Here is a 13102-nt window from a genome sequence, read left to right on the forward strand (position 1 = left end):
ATGGGTACACATGCATGTGGGAGCTGAGGTCAGCCTCGGGTGTTGTTCCACAAAAGCTGCCCACCTTGCGTTTTGAGACAGGCTCTCACCTAGGACCTAATAAGCCAGGCTTGCAGGCCAGAGCCCCAGAGAGCCTCCTGTTTCCACCTCCCCAGGAATGAGAGCGCACGATCTCCCACACCCAGCTTTGTACCGTGTGGCTCGCACCTCACTGCCTTTGTCACTGAAATATCCAAGAGAAGTTCTGGGGTTTTGTTCCAACGTTTATTTAGATAATACACATAATGTTAACATGGTTTCTTCCTTTAAAATGAGTACTTTTAATTTTTCTTTAAAAATCCTTGTTTGAGCTAGGTGGTGGTGGCGCATACCTTTAGTCCCAGCACTCGGGAGGCAGAGGCAGGCGGATCTCTGTGAGTTCGAGGCCAGCCTGGGCTACAGAGGGAGATCCAGGACAGGCTCCAAAGTTACACAGAGAAACCCTGTCTCGAAAAACCAAAAAAAAAAAAAATCCTTATTTGAAAAAAGATGCATTTTGCTACATTTGGTAAAGTCCATTTGTACCACCAGCACATTTTAACATCTGCTTAACCTTTAGGAGGAAGCTGGGACAGAACTGAGTCTGCCACCCCTGAGATCAAGTTCATAATTTCTGCTGTGTTAGACTGTGTCAGTGTTAGGACTGCTAATAAATGAATGTCATTGTTCACCCAGGGTTCAGTAGTGGCATTGGGGGGGGGGGTTGATTCAGCCTTTGCTGTAGCTGCGGTGAGGCTGCCAGTGGGAGCAGCTGGCATCTGAAAGCTGGACGAGAACTGCAGGATCCCCAGTGATGTCCTGGCTCACACATAAGGTTCCCAGCTTGGTGCTGGTGGTTGCCTGGGCCTTCCATTCTTTCCCTGGGCCTACCGGGTGTCTTCGACAGATATACCCTCCACGGAAGGCAGTCAAGAGACCCGGAGAGGACAGGAATGCTCACGGCCTGACCTCATGGTCAGGAAGAACTACCCTCTGACAGCACTGACTCTTCCTGAGCAGCAGCATGGCCTGGCTGCTCTGTGGTTAGCGTCTCTTTGGTGTCTTTCCTTAGAGTTACACAGTTCTTGTTGGGCGCATTCTAAAATATGCTTGTTACGTTTATGCCCAAGTATTTAATTTGAGTAGTGCTTGTATAAGTGATGCTTAGTGTTTCTATTAATTTCAAATTCTACTTTTTAACTTCTGGTATATAGGAAAGCAGTTGACTTCTATGTTAACCACAGTGTTAATGCCATAAAAGACTAAAAAAAAAGGATATTAAAACATATGAGTCGTATTCTATGATAATTAATTTCTTGTATATAAATTTTATTCTGGTCGTATAGGATTTTGTTCTTAGAATATAGATTCTTAAATATTTAGGGACACTATCTGCAACTAATTCTCAAATGGTTAGAGCTAAAGATGTAGCTCAGTAGCAGAACACTTGCCCAGTGTGTGAAAGCCCTCTGGGTTCAGTCATCAGTACTGGAGGAGGGAAAGAAGACTCAGGAAAGCATGTGCGTGTACATGTATGCGTGTGTGAGTGTGCTTGTGCGTGTGTGTTCATGTGTCTATGTATGTGTGTACGTGTGTATGCATGTGTATATGTGTGTGTGCATGTGTGTGTGCATGTATGTGTGTGTGTGTCTGTCTGTCTATCTGTCTGTCTGCATGGAATGAAGGAAGGAAAGGAATGTGGCAGAGTATTAACTGGTTGTCTAAACCAAGTACATGGTGGTTTTTGTTCTTTTCTTGCAGCTTTTATGAAGATTTGGATTTTTAAAGTTGAGATGTTTTCATTTAAACAACACTATATGTCTTACTGTTTTAGGTGAAATCCTTAACCCTGTTCGTCACCCACTATCCACCAGTTTGTGAACTAGAAAAATGTTACCCGGAGCAGGTGGGGAATTACCACATGGGATTCTTGGTCAATGAGGATGAAAGCCAGCAGGAGTCAGGTAGGCAACCCCTTGCAGGAGCAACAAGGTGAATAGTCCTGACATTCAGCTCGGTAACTCCAAGTTTATAGGAATATGAGCTCATCGCTTATTAATAATGCAAGCTGTGATCATCCATCCTAGAAAACATTTGGCAAATTCGTTTGCTGTAAGCCTTGAGTCACGAAGCATGTACATTTGTTTGTTTGCTAACTCAAAGTCCTTCTCTGTTCTTGCCTCATCTGTTTAAATGGCGACCCTTTTTCCCAAAAAGCAGAAGTTCCTCTTAGTCCCACACGTTTTTCCTCAGTTCTCATCCTAGGATAAGATAGTCGAGTGCAGAGGACTTTCAGTCACCTTTAAAATGTTCACCACCTCCCCCAGATCATCTAACCTACTTACTACAGGCCATGTCCTAGAGTGGAGCTGAGTTGTGTCTTAGTGTAATAAAAGTGAATCTCGGGAGAAGTGGCTTGCCCATGGCGGCCACATTTTTGGTTTCTGGGTCCTGCTTCCCTAGCTTCTCCAGTACTGTTTCTGTCAGAGGACGAGATCCTTCCCTGAGAAAGAGCATCATTAGCCAACAGGGATAAATGCATGTGCCATAAGTAACCTAGTAAGCTTTAGAAGAACCCCCACCTCCCGCCCAGTAGTCGTTTTTTAAAGCTACCAGCCTGTGGTAGTTTGCACAGTTGGTATGCTGTAATGAAAAATCCATTATCCAAGACACTCCAGAGTCCAAATTTAAGTTTGAAAAAGTAGTAAAGACAGAACTTAAAAAGAAACCAGGCAGATGGCCCAAATAAAACAAAGTACTGGACCTAAGATAAATGTAATGGTAAGCAATCCCTGAGCCCTGAAAAACACTTCATAAATTCTCTCACGAAGACGTCTTGCTTCTTATTAATCTGCATCCGGTGCGACAGAAAATGGCGTGCAAAACAAAGTAGAGTTCTTCAGCGGGGAGGGCCTGAGAGCTGCCTCTAAGGGCTTGCAACCTCCCTGCCGACCCAGCGCAGAATCCTGTGCCCTGGAGCGTCTGGCATTTTATTATATTGATTTTATCTGTGGCGATAATTCTTAGACTTGAACGCCACTCAGTGAAGCTTCCACCTCTTCATTCCAGGCCCTTCCTCATCCCGGGCACGAGACAGACCTGTACTGTGTCCTTCTTCCTCTTATGCTTCTGAATGATGTGCACAGTTCCCGTCCTTGACATCTTCTATTAGTGGCCCTTCTGTCCATCTGTCCGTACCCGCCCCCCCTGCCCGCCTGCCATCACCCTTCACAACTACTTCTGGGTGCTAAGAACCAAGTCGGCTTGATTTTTAGTTTTACATTTTGTCATTTGCTGTGAGTCTGTAGCCGAGCCCCCTTGGCCCTCTGATAGCTCTGAAAAAGGCCTCTCTGAGCGTCGCCAGCGTCACGGAGCCTGCTGTTCCCACTGGGGTCCTTCCTGCCTCTTCTTTGCCATTCTTCTCCTGGGAACTGGTTGCTGCCCAGGCCAGCTGCACGTCTGCTGTCCTGAGGCTGTCTTTGCGGTCCCCGGGAGTTCTTCTCCTTCCCTAAGTGTGTGATCTCCACTAACAAAGCACTGGATCACTGGATCCACGGCAAGGCTGTCCAGTGTGACTCCTCGGTGCGGCCCCAGCTCCTGCAGCTCTCCTGGCTGTCTCCCTGCCCTGCCGACCCCGTCACAGGCCAGGGGGAAGATGGCTATAGGTCTTTCAGATATCACACACTGGATGCTTGACAGTGTCCAGCGCTAGAGGAGGAGCTAGCGTTTAGGAGACTTTTCCATGTTTTTCTTGCCTCCCTTTTGGTGCTGGGTGCTGAACCAGGCTGTGTTATGCTGAGCTTGCTCTCTGCCACTGACCTATGTCTCTGCTCCTTCTTGTAACTGTCTTAGGAGCAAGGCAACTTCTTTTCAGGTGCCTTCTAGCATCTCAGGGCCATTCCAATCTCATTGTCAGAATTGAGTTGCCTCTAAATGAGAATGGCAGAAATAACTTTGTCTCAAAATTAATCAGGATCCACTTTTAGAGCTGAGTGTGAGGAGATTGCCCTGATTAAAGGGACAGGAAGTCAATTCCTTTTAATACAAAAGTTTCCTTAAAAATGCAATGGATTTTGGGTAGACCAGTACTATCAATGAAACAACAAGGTAAACTGTTCAAGGCCTGCGTTTCCAGGGGTGTGCGGTAGCCGAAGTAATGGATCAGAAGCCAGGAGAGCAATTGTAAAGGCCTAGACAAAAGTAGCTATTGTATTGCATGCCTATACCCTGGTTCTTTGGAGGTGGAAGCATGAAGATCATTTAAGGTCATCCTTAGCTACTTGGCCAGTTCAAGGCCAGCTTGGACTACCTGAGACACTGTGTCAAGGGATAAGAAGACAATTGTCTCATTGTACCCATCTCTAAACTTCTAAACAGCTATCAAAAGAGGCAAGTTCAGAAGTGACTTGATCAGGCCTGCTGCGTGAACTTGATGAACTCGGAGGATAAATGCCCTTGCTGCCAAGCTGATGCTGAGCTCATCTCCGAAACCCACACTGAGGAGGGAAGACCTGACTTCCCAAAGTTGTCCTCTGGCAAGCACACCCTCTGGGCCATGCATGCACTGTCCCCACAGCAAAAGAAATAAGTGTAAAGAAAGAAAAACAACTTGGAAATTATTTGATCAGAACACATCTCTTTAATATCATTCTCATTGAGAAATTTGGCCTTAAAATAGGTTTTGCTAATTTTCTTTATAATAGAAACATGGATTATTATATTCATAGATTCTGACAGTGATTAGTTTTCAAAATATCCCCTAATAAAGGGTGTAGCTTGCAAGAGAAGAACTCACTGAGAACCTTTGTGGTGAGGATCTAGAACAGTGGGCTGTTTTTATTCCTGTCTCCTCCCACCTGCCTCCTTCTGCCTCCATATCTCCCTCATAGACATGCACACATGCATGCCGCCCACCAAGAAGGTACAGGCTTGAGGCAAAATCTAACAACAAAAAGAGACCCCTGGGGAGAGTGATCATGTTCTTTACCTTGAAGGCATGAGAACAACCCTAAAGTGGAGACCAGCATATGGTGCTAGGTTCAGCCACTGTTTGTACTAACATATGATAATAATGTGTTCAAGGTTCAGGGTATTATAATACATTATGTAAATAAACTGTAGTGTATAGCTATATTATGCTTAAAAAGCATTGTAGAAAACATGCACAAAGAAGATATGGATGTATAGTCCCAGGTCCTGAGGAGGCTGAGGCACAGGATCACTTGAGCCCAAAGTTTGTGGTGACCCAGGTAATACAGTGAAGCCTGTCTTAAAAAATAAAAAGGATAAACAGAACCATTGTTTCAGCCATCCCTACTGTTTATATATAGCATATACGTATCTGTATATCATATGTAGCTCCGACATATGCTATGTATTATATGCAAAGGGAAAAAATACCAACTCTTGGAAAATGTATCCACAAACCCATTTCTAAGAAAGGAGGGTTGCACTACATACCAGGCTGTCTTTGGATAATGCTGGCCAGCAGCATGCTTGGACAGATGGGAGGACAGACAGATGAATGAATTTTGTCTTGCTTAAGAAAGACCAGCATGGAAGCTAGATTAGCCTGGAAAGAGCCAGGACTATTTTTTGTCTTAAGGTTTGCATTTTTGATGGCTACTGCTGTTCACTTGCCTCTTCATCTTGTGCTCATGGAAGAGTAACAAAAAGCTATTGGCGTTTGCAGACTCCGACCTTCCCTAATCCGCGCTCACCCACTTGTCACCCTTCTTTGTATCCCTCTTTCATTTGGAGGTAGAAGGTATTCTTAGTGCTTGGTAATAACGTCTGCGGCATTCTTCTCCCCTCCTACTTGTAGCAAACACCCCGAGAAAGCTATTATTTTCTGCTACTGGATTCTCATCGGAGGTGAATTCTATTGTCTCCTTTTACTTTTGTGTTCAGTCTCTTGGCTTTTGTCATCGGTAACTGATTATCAAAGCATACCCCACTTGACAAAGAAGCCAAGGCTCTTGGTGAATTTACCGCATGTGCTAGGGTCACAGAAACCATGAAGATCTGGCCCGTCTAGGACCAGATGTGACTCGATGGTGAGTTTTTGTTTTAAAGCTGTGGGGTCCTGTAGTGCTTTTGTTTCTGAAAGAGCTATGGAGCTCTGTACCTGAGCTTTCCTAGGTCTTTAAACTTTCAAATTCGTGTGTGTGTGTGTGTGTGTGTGTGTGTGTGTGTGTGTGTGTGTGTGTGTGTAAGAGTTTGGAGGCTGGAATGGTCCTTCAGAATTACCTCAACTGGAAATTAAAGAGGGTGAGGCCTCTATATCCTTTATTATATATTACTATTAGCTTACAGTAATTTAAAAAAAAATGTTCAGCAGCTTGCTATCTCAATACATCAGCTTAAGATAAAACTTGTCTATCATTCCTGTGTGTCTGACATCTAGGGGAACTTGGCTGAGCACATCTGAGAGCTTTGACTGGAAGGCAGTCAGTTCATGGGTCAGCCAGGCAAACTTACTGCCCGACCCCTCCCACAGCTTTGTCCAGGCCTCAGGGTATGGCATCAGCTTGGTGTTGGCAAGCCACGGTCCTTCACTGACTCTTGAGTGACAGGTTTCCATGTGGGCCTTTTCATGGGGCAGCCCACCACATGGCAGCTGGCTTTCCTCAGAGCAAGCAAGAAAGGAAGCGTGCCCAAGATGGAGGATGCAATGTTCTCCAGCCTGCCCTCTGCAGTGCCATGTTTTGTCCATTAGAAGCGAGTCACTGGGTCCATCCCACACTCAAGAGGAGGTAATGACATGGGGCATGAACACCCGCTGATGATTTCAGGCCAACAGCCTTCCCAACAGCTGTGAAAATGAGCCTTCATCCCGAGAGGCGCTGAGCAGCGGCACCTACTTCAGTGTGCACAGCTCCTCTACCCAGAACGTCCTTGCTACTTGAACCACGGGACACATCATGTCCTACTGCGCATGTGCCTGAACCGTTCTCCTTTAATACAGAAGCTCAGTTCAGATTTCATAGCCACCCATTATTCAAGACTACTTTAAGTGAGCCAAGCCCCCTAAATGCATAATCATTTTCAAAACTTTATCTTTTTCCTAAATCGATCAAACAGGCTACAGGTGGCTGGGAACTGTGTTCAGGTTGTGAGCTTTGACAGAGGCCAGTTGTGGGAGCTTGTATCTTCTTTCGTCGTCCACTTGACCTGCCTGCCGGATGCAGTTTTGATTGTTCCTTTTCCTTCCTCTTCACCTGACAGGTGACTCGGAGCAGGTGCCAGACTCTGTCACATTCCTCTATCAGATAACCCGAGGAATTGCAGCGAGGAGTTACGGCCTGAATGTGGCGAAGCTAGCGGATGTGCCTGGAGAAATCTTGAAGAAAGCCGCTCAGAAGTCCAAAGAGCTGGAAGGCTTAGTCAACCTGAGAAGGTTGGAATGGCCTTGATTTGTTCTTTGTTTTGCTTCCTAGTGGCACCTTCTCAGCTGTCCAAGGAAGAGGGTGGTCGTGTAAATGACCATGGGCAGCTCTTTGGGGTTTGGAGTGAAGGACACTGTAGAGCCTCTTCGGCAGGCTTTCCTTATGGCCGGAGGCAAGCAGCTTTGGATGGATCTCAGAAGAATTCAGCCTGTGTTTGTGTCGGGTCTTCATTAGGTGGCAAACAATCCTTTTTGGTCTTGTTTTTCCTACAGAATTATCTTGGTGTGAGCCAATACCTTAGCTGCCGAGGAACTGCAGTTATTTTAAAAGTTACTGAGGTTAGCATCAGTACTTGGGGCCGGCACAGGGCTTATCTTACTCACACAGTGCCTCTGCAGGAATAAACAGCTTTCAGAATTCAGAATTCTGTCACAGACTGATACAAGTGCCTCTGTGGGTAAAGGTTGCCACCAGACCTGACAGCCAGAATTTGATCCCTGGGACCCACATGGTGGAAAGAGAACCTCTCTCCCCACCTCAAGTTGTCCTCTGACCTCCACATGTACTCTGGGGCATGTCCCCACCCCCTAAATAAACAAATGCAATGAAAGAAATTCGAATAATTTTGTCAGGACGTGGGGCGTGGTGACCTGCCTCAGCAGTTAAGAGTGCTTGTTGCTCTTCCAGGGACCCAAGTTCAGTCCCAGCACCTACATAAGATGCTCACAACTGTCAGTAACTCCAGTCTCAGGGGATCCAGTGCTTCTGGCCTCAGTGAACACCTCCACAGGCATGGTGCACCTAAACACATGCAGACACACATCCACACATCTGTACATACAAATAAAAGTGAATAAATGAATCTGGCGGGGGGCAGAATTCTGTCAGGATATGAGTGAAAATTGTAGTGTGTAGCCATGAGATCATATTATCTACATGCACTTATTTCTGTTTTGAGTGTGACAATTGTAATCTGGTTTCTCTCTCTGCACACTCCTCACCTCCATGGTTTATGTGAATGCTTTCCACCCTTGATAGCTAGTCAGTGTGTAGTGAGTTAATAACTAATCTTAATTAATATACTCCTAGGGTATACCTGAGGGGAGAGACCATGAGGAAAGCATTCTGGGAACAAATACAAGTCACAGCCTATTCTCTCTTAAACAGTTAGGGAACAGTTAGCTTGAGTTGGCACAGTCTTCTAGATCACTTCTGCAATGTCACACCAGAAGCAAGGGCCTATTTCTGTTACAAGACAAATTAATATAAAAAAAATTTTCTGACAAGTTTATCAATGGGAGCTCAAAATCTAAACTTTAGCCTTCTGCAAAGTTCAAAGATAAACATAGTCTTTCTTATCATCCGATCATCTTTTCCTGGAAGAAATAATAACAAACCTCTACCTCAAAAGATTATACTGGACGGTGGTGGCACACCCATTTAACCCCAGCACTCTGGAGGCAGAGGCAGGTGGATCTCTGTGAGTTAGAGGCTAGCCTAGTCTACATAGTGAGTTCCAGGCTAGTCAGGGCTATATAGTGAAACCCTGCCTCAAAGGACACATATACAAGCTGGCAATAAAATAGTTCATGCTTGTTATTACTGTAGCCTCAAAAGCTAAATCAAGAAAATTAGAAAGTTCACAGATTATTATAGACATTCATTTTTCCAACTAATATGTGACATTTTTAAATATACAGAGTTATCTTTAAAAGGTGAGACATTACATTAAGATGGGATATTTCAGATCTGGAGAGAGGTGGTTCAGCACTGGCTGCTCTTTCAGAGGACCCAGGTTCGATTCCCAGCACCTACATGGCAGCTCACAACCATCTGTAACTCCAGTGCCAAGGGATCTGACCCTCTCTTCTGGCCTCTATGAACACTAACCATGCACATGGTACATAAACATACAAGCCAGCAAAACACTCATACGTATAAAATAAATACTTCCCCAATTTTTTTGAAGATGGACTATTTTGTGGTTTGTCAGAATGTTGTACGCACTTTCCCTGTGCATTATAAGCACTTTTCCATCAGTTCTCTTGGTCAGATCCAAAGAAAGCTGACTCTTGTGGGGTAGATGTGGATGTGCTACAGTAGTTAAGGATTAATTGCGTACTCACCACATACATACAGTCACCTGTAGCTTCCTGGGCACTGTGCCAACTGACTTACCCACATTGACACACCTAATCCTCATGACAGCCTTGTGTGCCGTGACCAGGTCTCAGCAAGGAGCTGACCCAGGACCACCAAGCTCATTAGACATGAGGCGGTAGGTGGAACTCTTACTCCAGCCCTGAGTAATCGCTAACTGGATCACCGCTCTGCTGCTCGCTCGGTGGGCTGCTGCTGTTTGGACCTTTGGTTTCCCAGCTTTATTTGATTAAATCAGTTTTGCTTTTTATCCTATTATAAATTTATATTTATATAAATATAAATAGAAATATTTTGTCTTTGGAGACCAGCCTCTAAGAAGTGGTAGGCCCCTCCCTGCAGGCAGGATTTTAGAAGGCAGCAGGAAGACAATCATGGTGACCAATAACCTCAATCTTTGATGCTGCTGTAGCCCTGGAGTTGCGGATGCTGTCATAGCGTCCTGTCCACAGAGCCCTTTCTGTCCTGAGTAGGCTTTCTTTTGCTCCTGTGAGACACCCTCCCCCATGAATCCCACTCCCAAATAACTAATTCTTTTTCTCCAGGAAAAGGCTCAAGTGCTTTGCAGATGTGTGGATGACACATGATGTGAAGGTCCTGCACACGTGGACAGAGGAGCTGGGGACAGAGGGAGTACAGACTTCTCTCCCACACTAAAATGAAAGAAAACTCCTTTTTTTTTTATTAAAGCAAAACTTGGAGAACTGAAGCTGCAAACCGTACGAAAGAACGTTCTGGTTACAGCTCGTCTTTGTGACGTGAACACCTATGATGAGCATGGTCTTCCTGTTGAAACAAGCTTCTTCCTCTGTGAAGGGAGAGCTTTTCCAGCTCTCACCCTCCCACCTTTAGAAGAACCCACACTTTGGAATGTGAAAGCTTCACTGGGTAATCAGAAATCTTCCCAGGCAGCAAGCTCCGTGTAAAAGCCTGAATCTCCTAAGGGAAGCCTGGAGCGGTAGCGCTCAGCGCTGCGCCATCGCAGGAGCCGAACGCTTCTCCTTGCGTTCAGACAATTGGCAACCGGGTAATCTGATCGGAACCCACTTTTATGAGAACTACAGAATTGTATAATGCCAGCTGTTTGTTCACCACAGCCATGAACATTTTCATGAGAAGTAGAACCACGGAGCCAGAGCACAGGAAGGAAAAAGCCATATGAAATTCGAAGAGCTAAATGTTGTCATCATTTTAAACAGCTTAAAGGTTGTGGTATAAATCATTCATTTCAATAAAAACTATGGAATGAATACTTGATTTCCTGATACTAGACAGTTGTCATGTTTTCCTTTTTCTTTTTCTTTCTTTTTTTTTTAAATTAAGAAAAAAAATTTCATTCATTTTATACACCAAAGATCCCCCTCTTCCCTCCTCCCGCCCCCCAGCCTCCCCTCCCAACCTACTCCCCCCCACACAAGAAGGCAAGGGCCTCCCATGGGGAGGCACATCCAGCAGAGGCAGGTCCAAGCCCCTCCCCTTGCCTCAAGACTGCACGAGGTGTCCCATCATAGGTAGTGGGCTCCAGAAAGCCCACTCATGCACCAGGGATGGATTCTGATCCTGCCACCAGGGGGGCCCCCCAAGCAGATCAAGCTGCACAATTGTCTCGCCATGCAGAGGGCCTATAGTCCAGTCCCATGCAGGCTCCACAGCCATTGATCCAACTTTCATGAGTTCCCACTAGTTTGGTTTGGTCGTCTCTGCAGGTTTCCCCATCATGATCCTGATGCACTTGCTCATAGAATCCCTGTTCTCTCTCCCTGACTGGACTCCTGGAGCTCGGCCTAGTGTTTGGCTGTGGATCTCTGTTTCTGCTTCCGTCAGCCATTGGAGAAAAGTTCTGTAATGACAGTTAGGGTATTCACCGATCTGATCACTGGAGCAAGCCAGTTCAGTTCAGGCACCCTCTCCACTATTTCTAGTAGTCCAAGCTGGGGTCTTCCTTGAGGATTCCTGGTAACTTCCCTAGCACCGGGTTTCTCTATCCCCATGATATCTCCCTCCATCATGGTATCTCTTTCATTGCTTTCCCACTCCATCCCTGTTCCAGTTCAACCATCCCATTCCCTTATGTTCTTATCCCCCATCCATTGCCCACTCATCTTTTTTTTTTTTTTTTTTTTTTTTTTTTTTTTTTTTTTTTTTTTTTTTTTTTCTGAGACAGGGTCTCACTATGTAGCTCTGGCTGACCTGGAATTCACTATGTAGACCAGGCTGACCCTGAATTCAGGAGGCCCACCTGCCCCTGCCTCCAGAGCTCTAGGACTTAAAGACGTGTGTGCCGCCACATCCAGCTGTTTTTATTTTCAACTGTGGAAGGTCCTTGGGATGCTGACCTCTCTGTTAACCAGGATGACACATATGTCATCTTAGAGCTGAAACTTGAGGCTTCTTGGATTCACAGACACCCTACCTCCCTGCAAGTTTCAAGGGATGGACACCCAGCTGTGTCCCTGGGGTTTTTACAGCACTTCCAATCTGGCTCCTCGTATCCGTGTGCTCTTTTTGTTTCTAAGTATGTCATCCTGCATAAGTGTTCTTCCTCCCCCCCCCCATTCAGTATTCCTGCTCAGTTAAATTTCCTTTCCATAGTTGAGGGACATGGTTTAATTTCTGTTTCTAGACTGTTGCCTGCAGTGGCCACAAAAGTGGTCCATGTTGATGAAGAATGTGCTTGGTTGCTCAGTGCTACTGAATGGCCCCACTAACTATTGTCTGTACACAGCACCACCTCGCCCACTGAGAGCATGCAGATCGACGGACGCTTCTTCCTCCTGAACTCGTACAGCTGTGCCTGTTGTCAGCTTCAGGGTGGGGTCCCACTGACAGTCACTCTCCATTTCTCCCCAGAACACCCCAGCACCAGACAACCTCTCATCCACATTCTGCCTCTGAAGATTTGCCTCTTCTGGGCACCTCATCTAAATGGCTTACACAACACGTGCTCTTCTGGACCTGTTATCTTTCACTCAGATTGATGTTTTCAGACTCCATCCATGCCGTAGCATGGGCCAGTCAGCCATTCCTCCTCACTGATGGAGCATGGATCTTTCTGTTTCAAACCCATGTTTTATTTAACCCTTCAGTGGGTGGTGTACATTTCGATGATCCCATTCTGGCTGCTGGAATAGTTTTAGAAGCAGCTTTGTATGTGACAAAGCATGGTATAGTTCAGAATCCCCTGGTTTATGAAGCGTTAGTCTCAACGGTTACAAGTGACTTGTACATTTACAACAATTTGTTCCATCTCTTCTCTGCTTTGACACTGAGGAGAAAACATGGCATACTGTAGATCCCAATAAATATCGTTAAAGTAGAAAAAAATACAAAAAAGTTTCAGGTCAGAAACTCAATAAGAATGCTCCATGTCATCAAGGTAGAAACTCCCTGATGTCTCGAGATCCTTACAGACGTGAGACATATTTTAAGATAAGACAAAGTTTTTCCATCTGACAGTTTGTCCAGGTTGGAGCCTGTCATGGAGGGTGGGGCTGGTACAACACTGCCTACTATGGGAATTCCTGAGAGAGACTAGA

At 45.5% G+C, this 13102-nt stretch overlaps 1 protein-coding gene across 7 annotated transcripts in view; it reads left to right on the plus strand.

The window, feature by feature from the left end:
• Positions 1-10836, plus strand: part of Msh3 (mutS homolog 3) — an 87979-nt gene extending 77143 nt beyond the window's left edge. For 5 of the 7 annotated variants that reach the window (XM_028891035.2, XM_037209512.1, XM_037209514.1 and 2 more), the window contains 3 exons: positions 1853-1982; positions 7246-7417; positions 10112-10350. In XM_028891035.2, the coding sequence (XP_028746868.1) occupies positions 1853-1982; positions 7246-7417; positions 10112-10223 (414 nt within the window). In that variant the 3' untranslated portion in view covers positions 10224-10350. Of the gene's footprint in view, positions 1-1852; positions 1983-4395; positions 6340-7245; positions 7418-10111 lie in introns of those variants that run through there. The other 2 variants (XM_037209513.1, XM_037209518.1) reach the window with 2 other exon arrangements.
• The last annotated feature ends 2266 nt before the right edge of the window (positions 10837-13102 follow it).

The sequence above is a fragment of the Peromyscus leucopus genome, chromosome 11, assembly GCF_004664715.2.
Source record: "Peromyscus leucopus breed LL Stock chromosome 11, UCI_PerLeu_2.1, whole genome shotgun sequence".
Lineage (NCBI taxonomy): Eukaryota > Metazoa > Chordata > Mammalia > Rodentia > Cricetidae > Peromyscus > Peromyscus leucopus.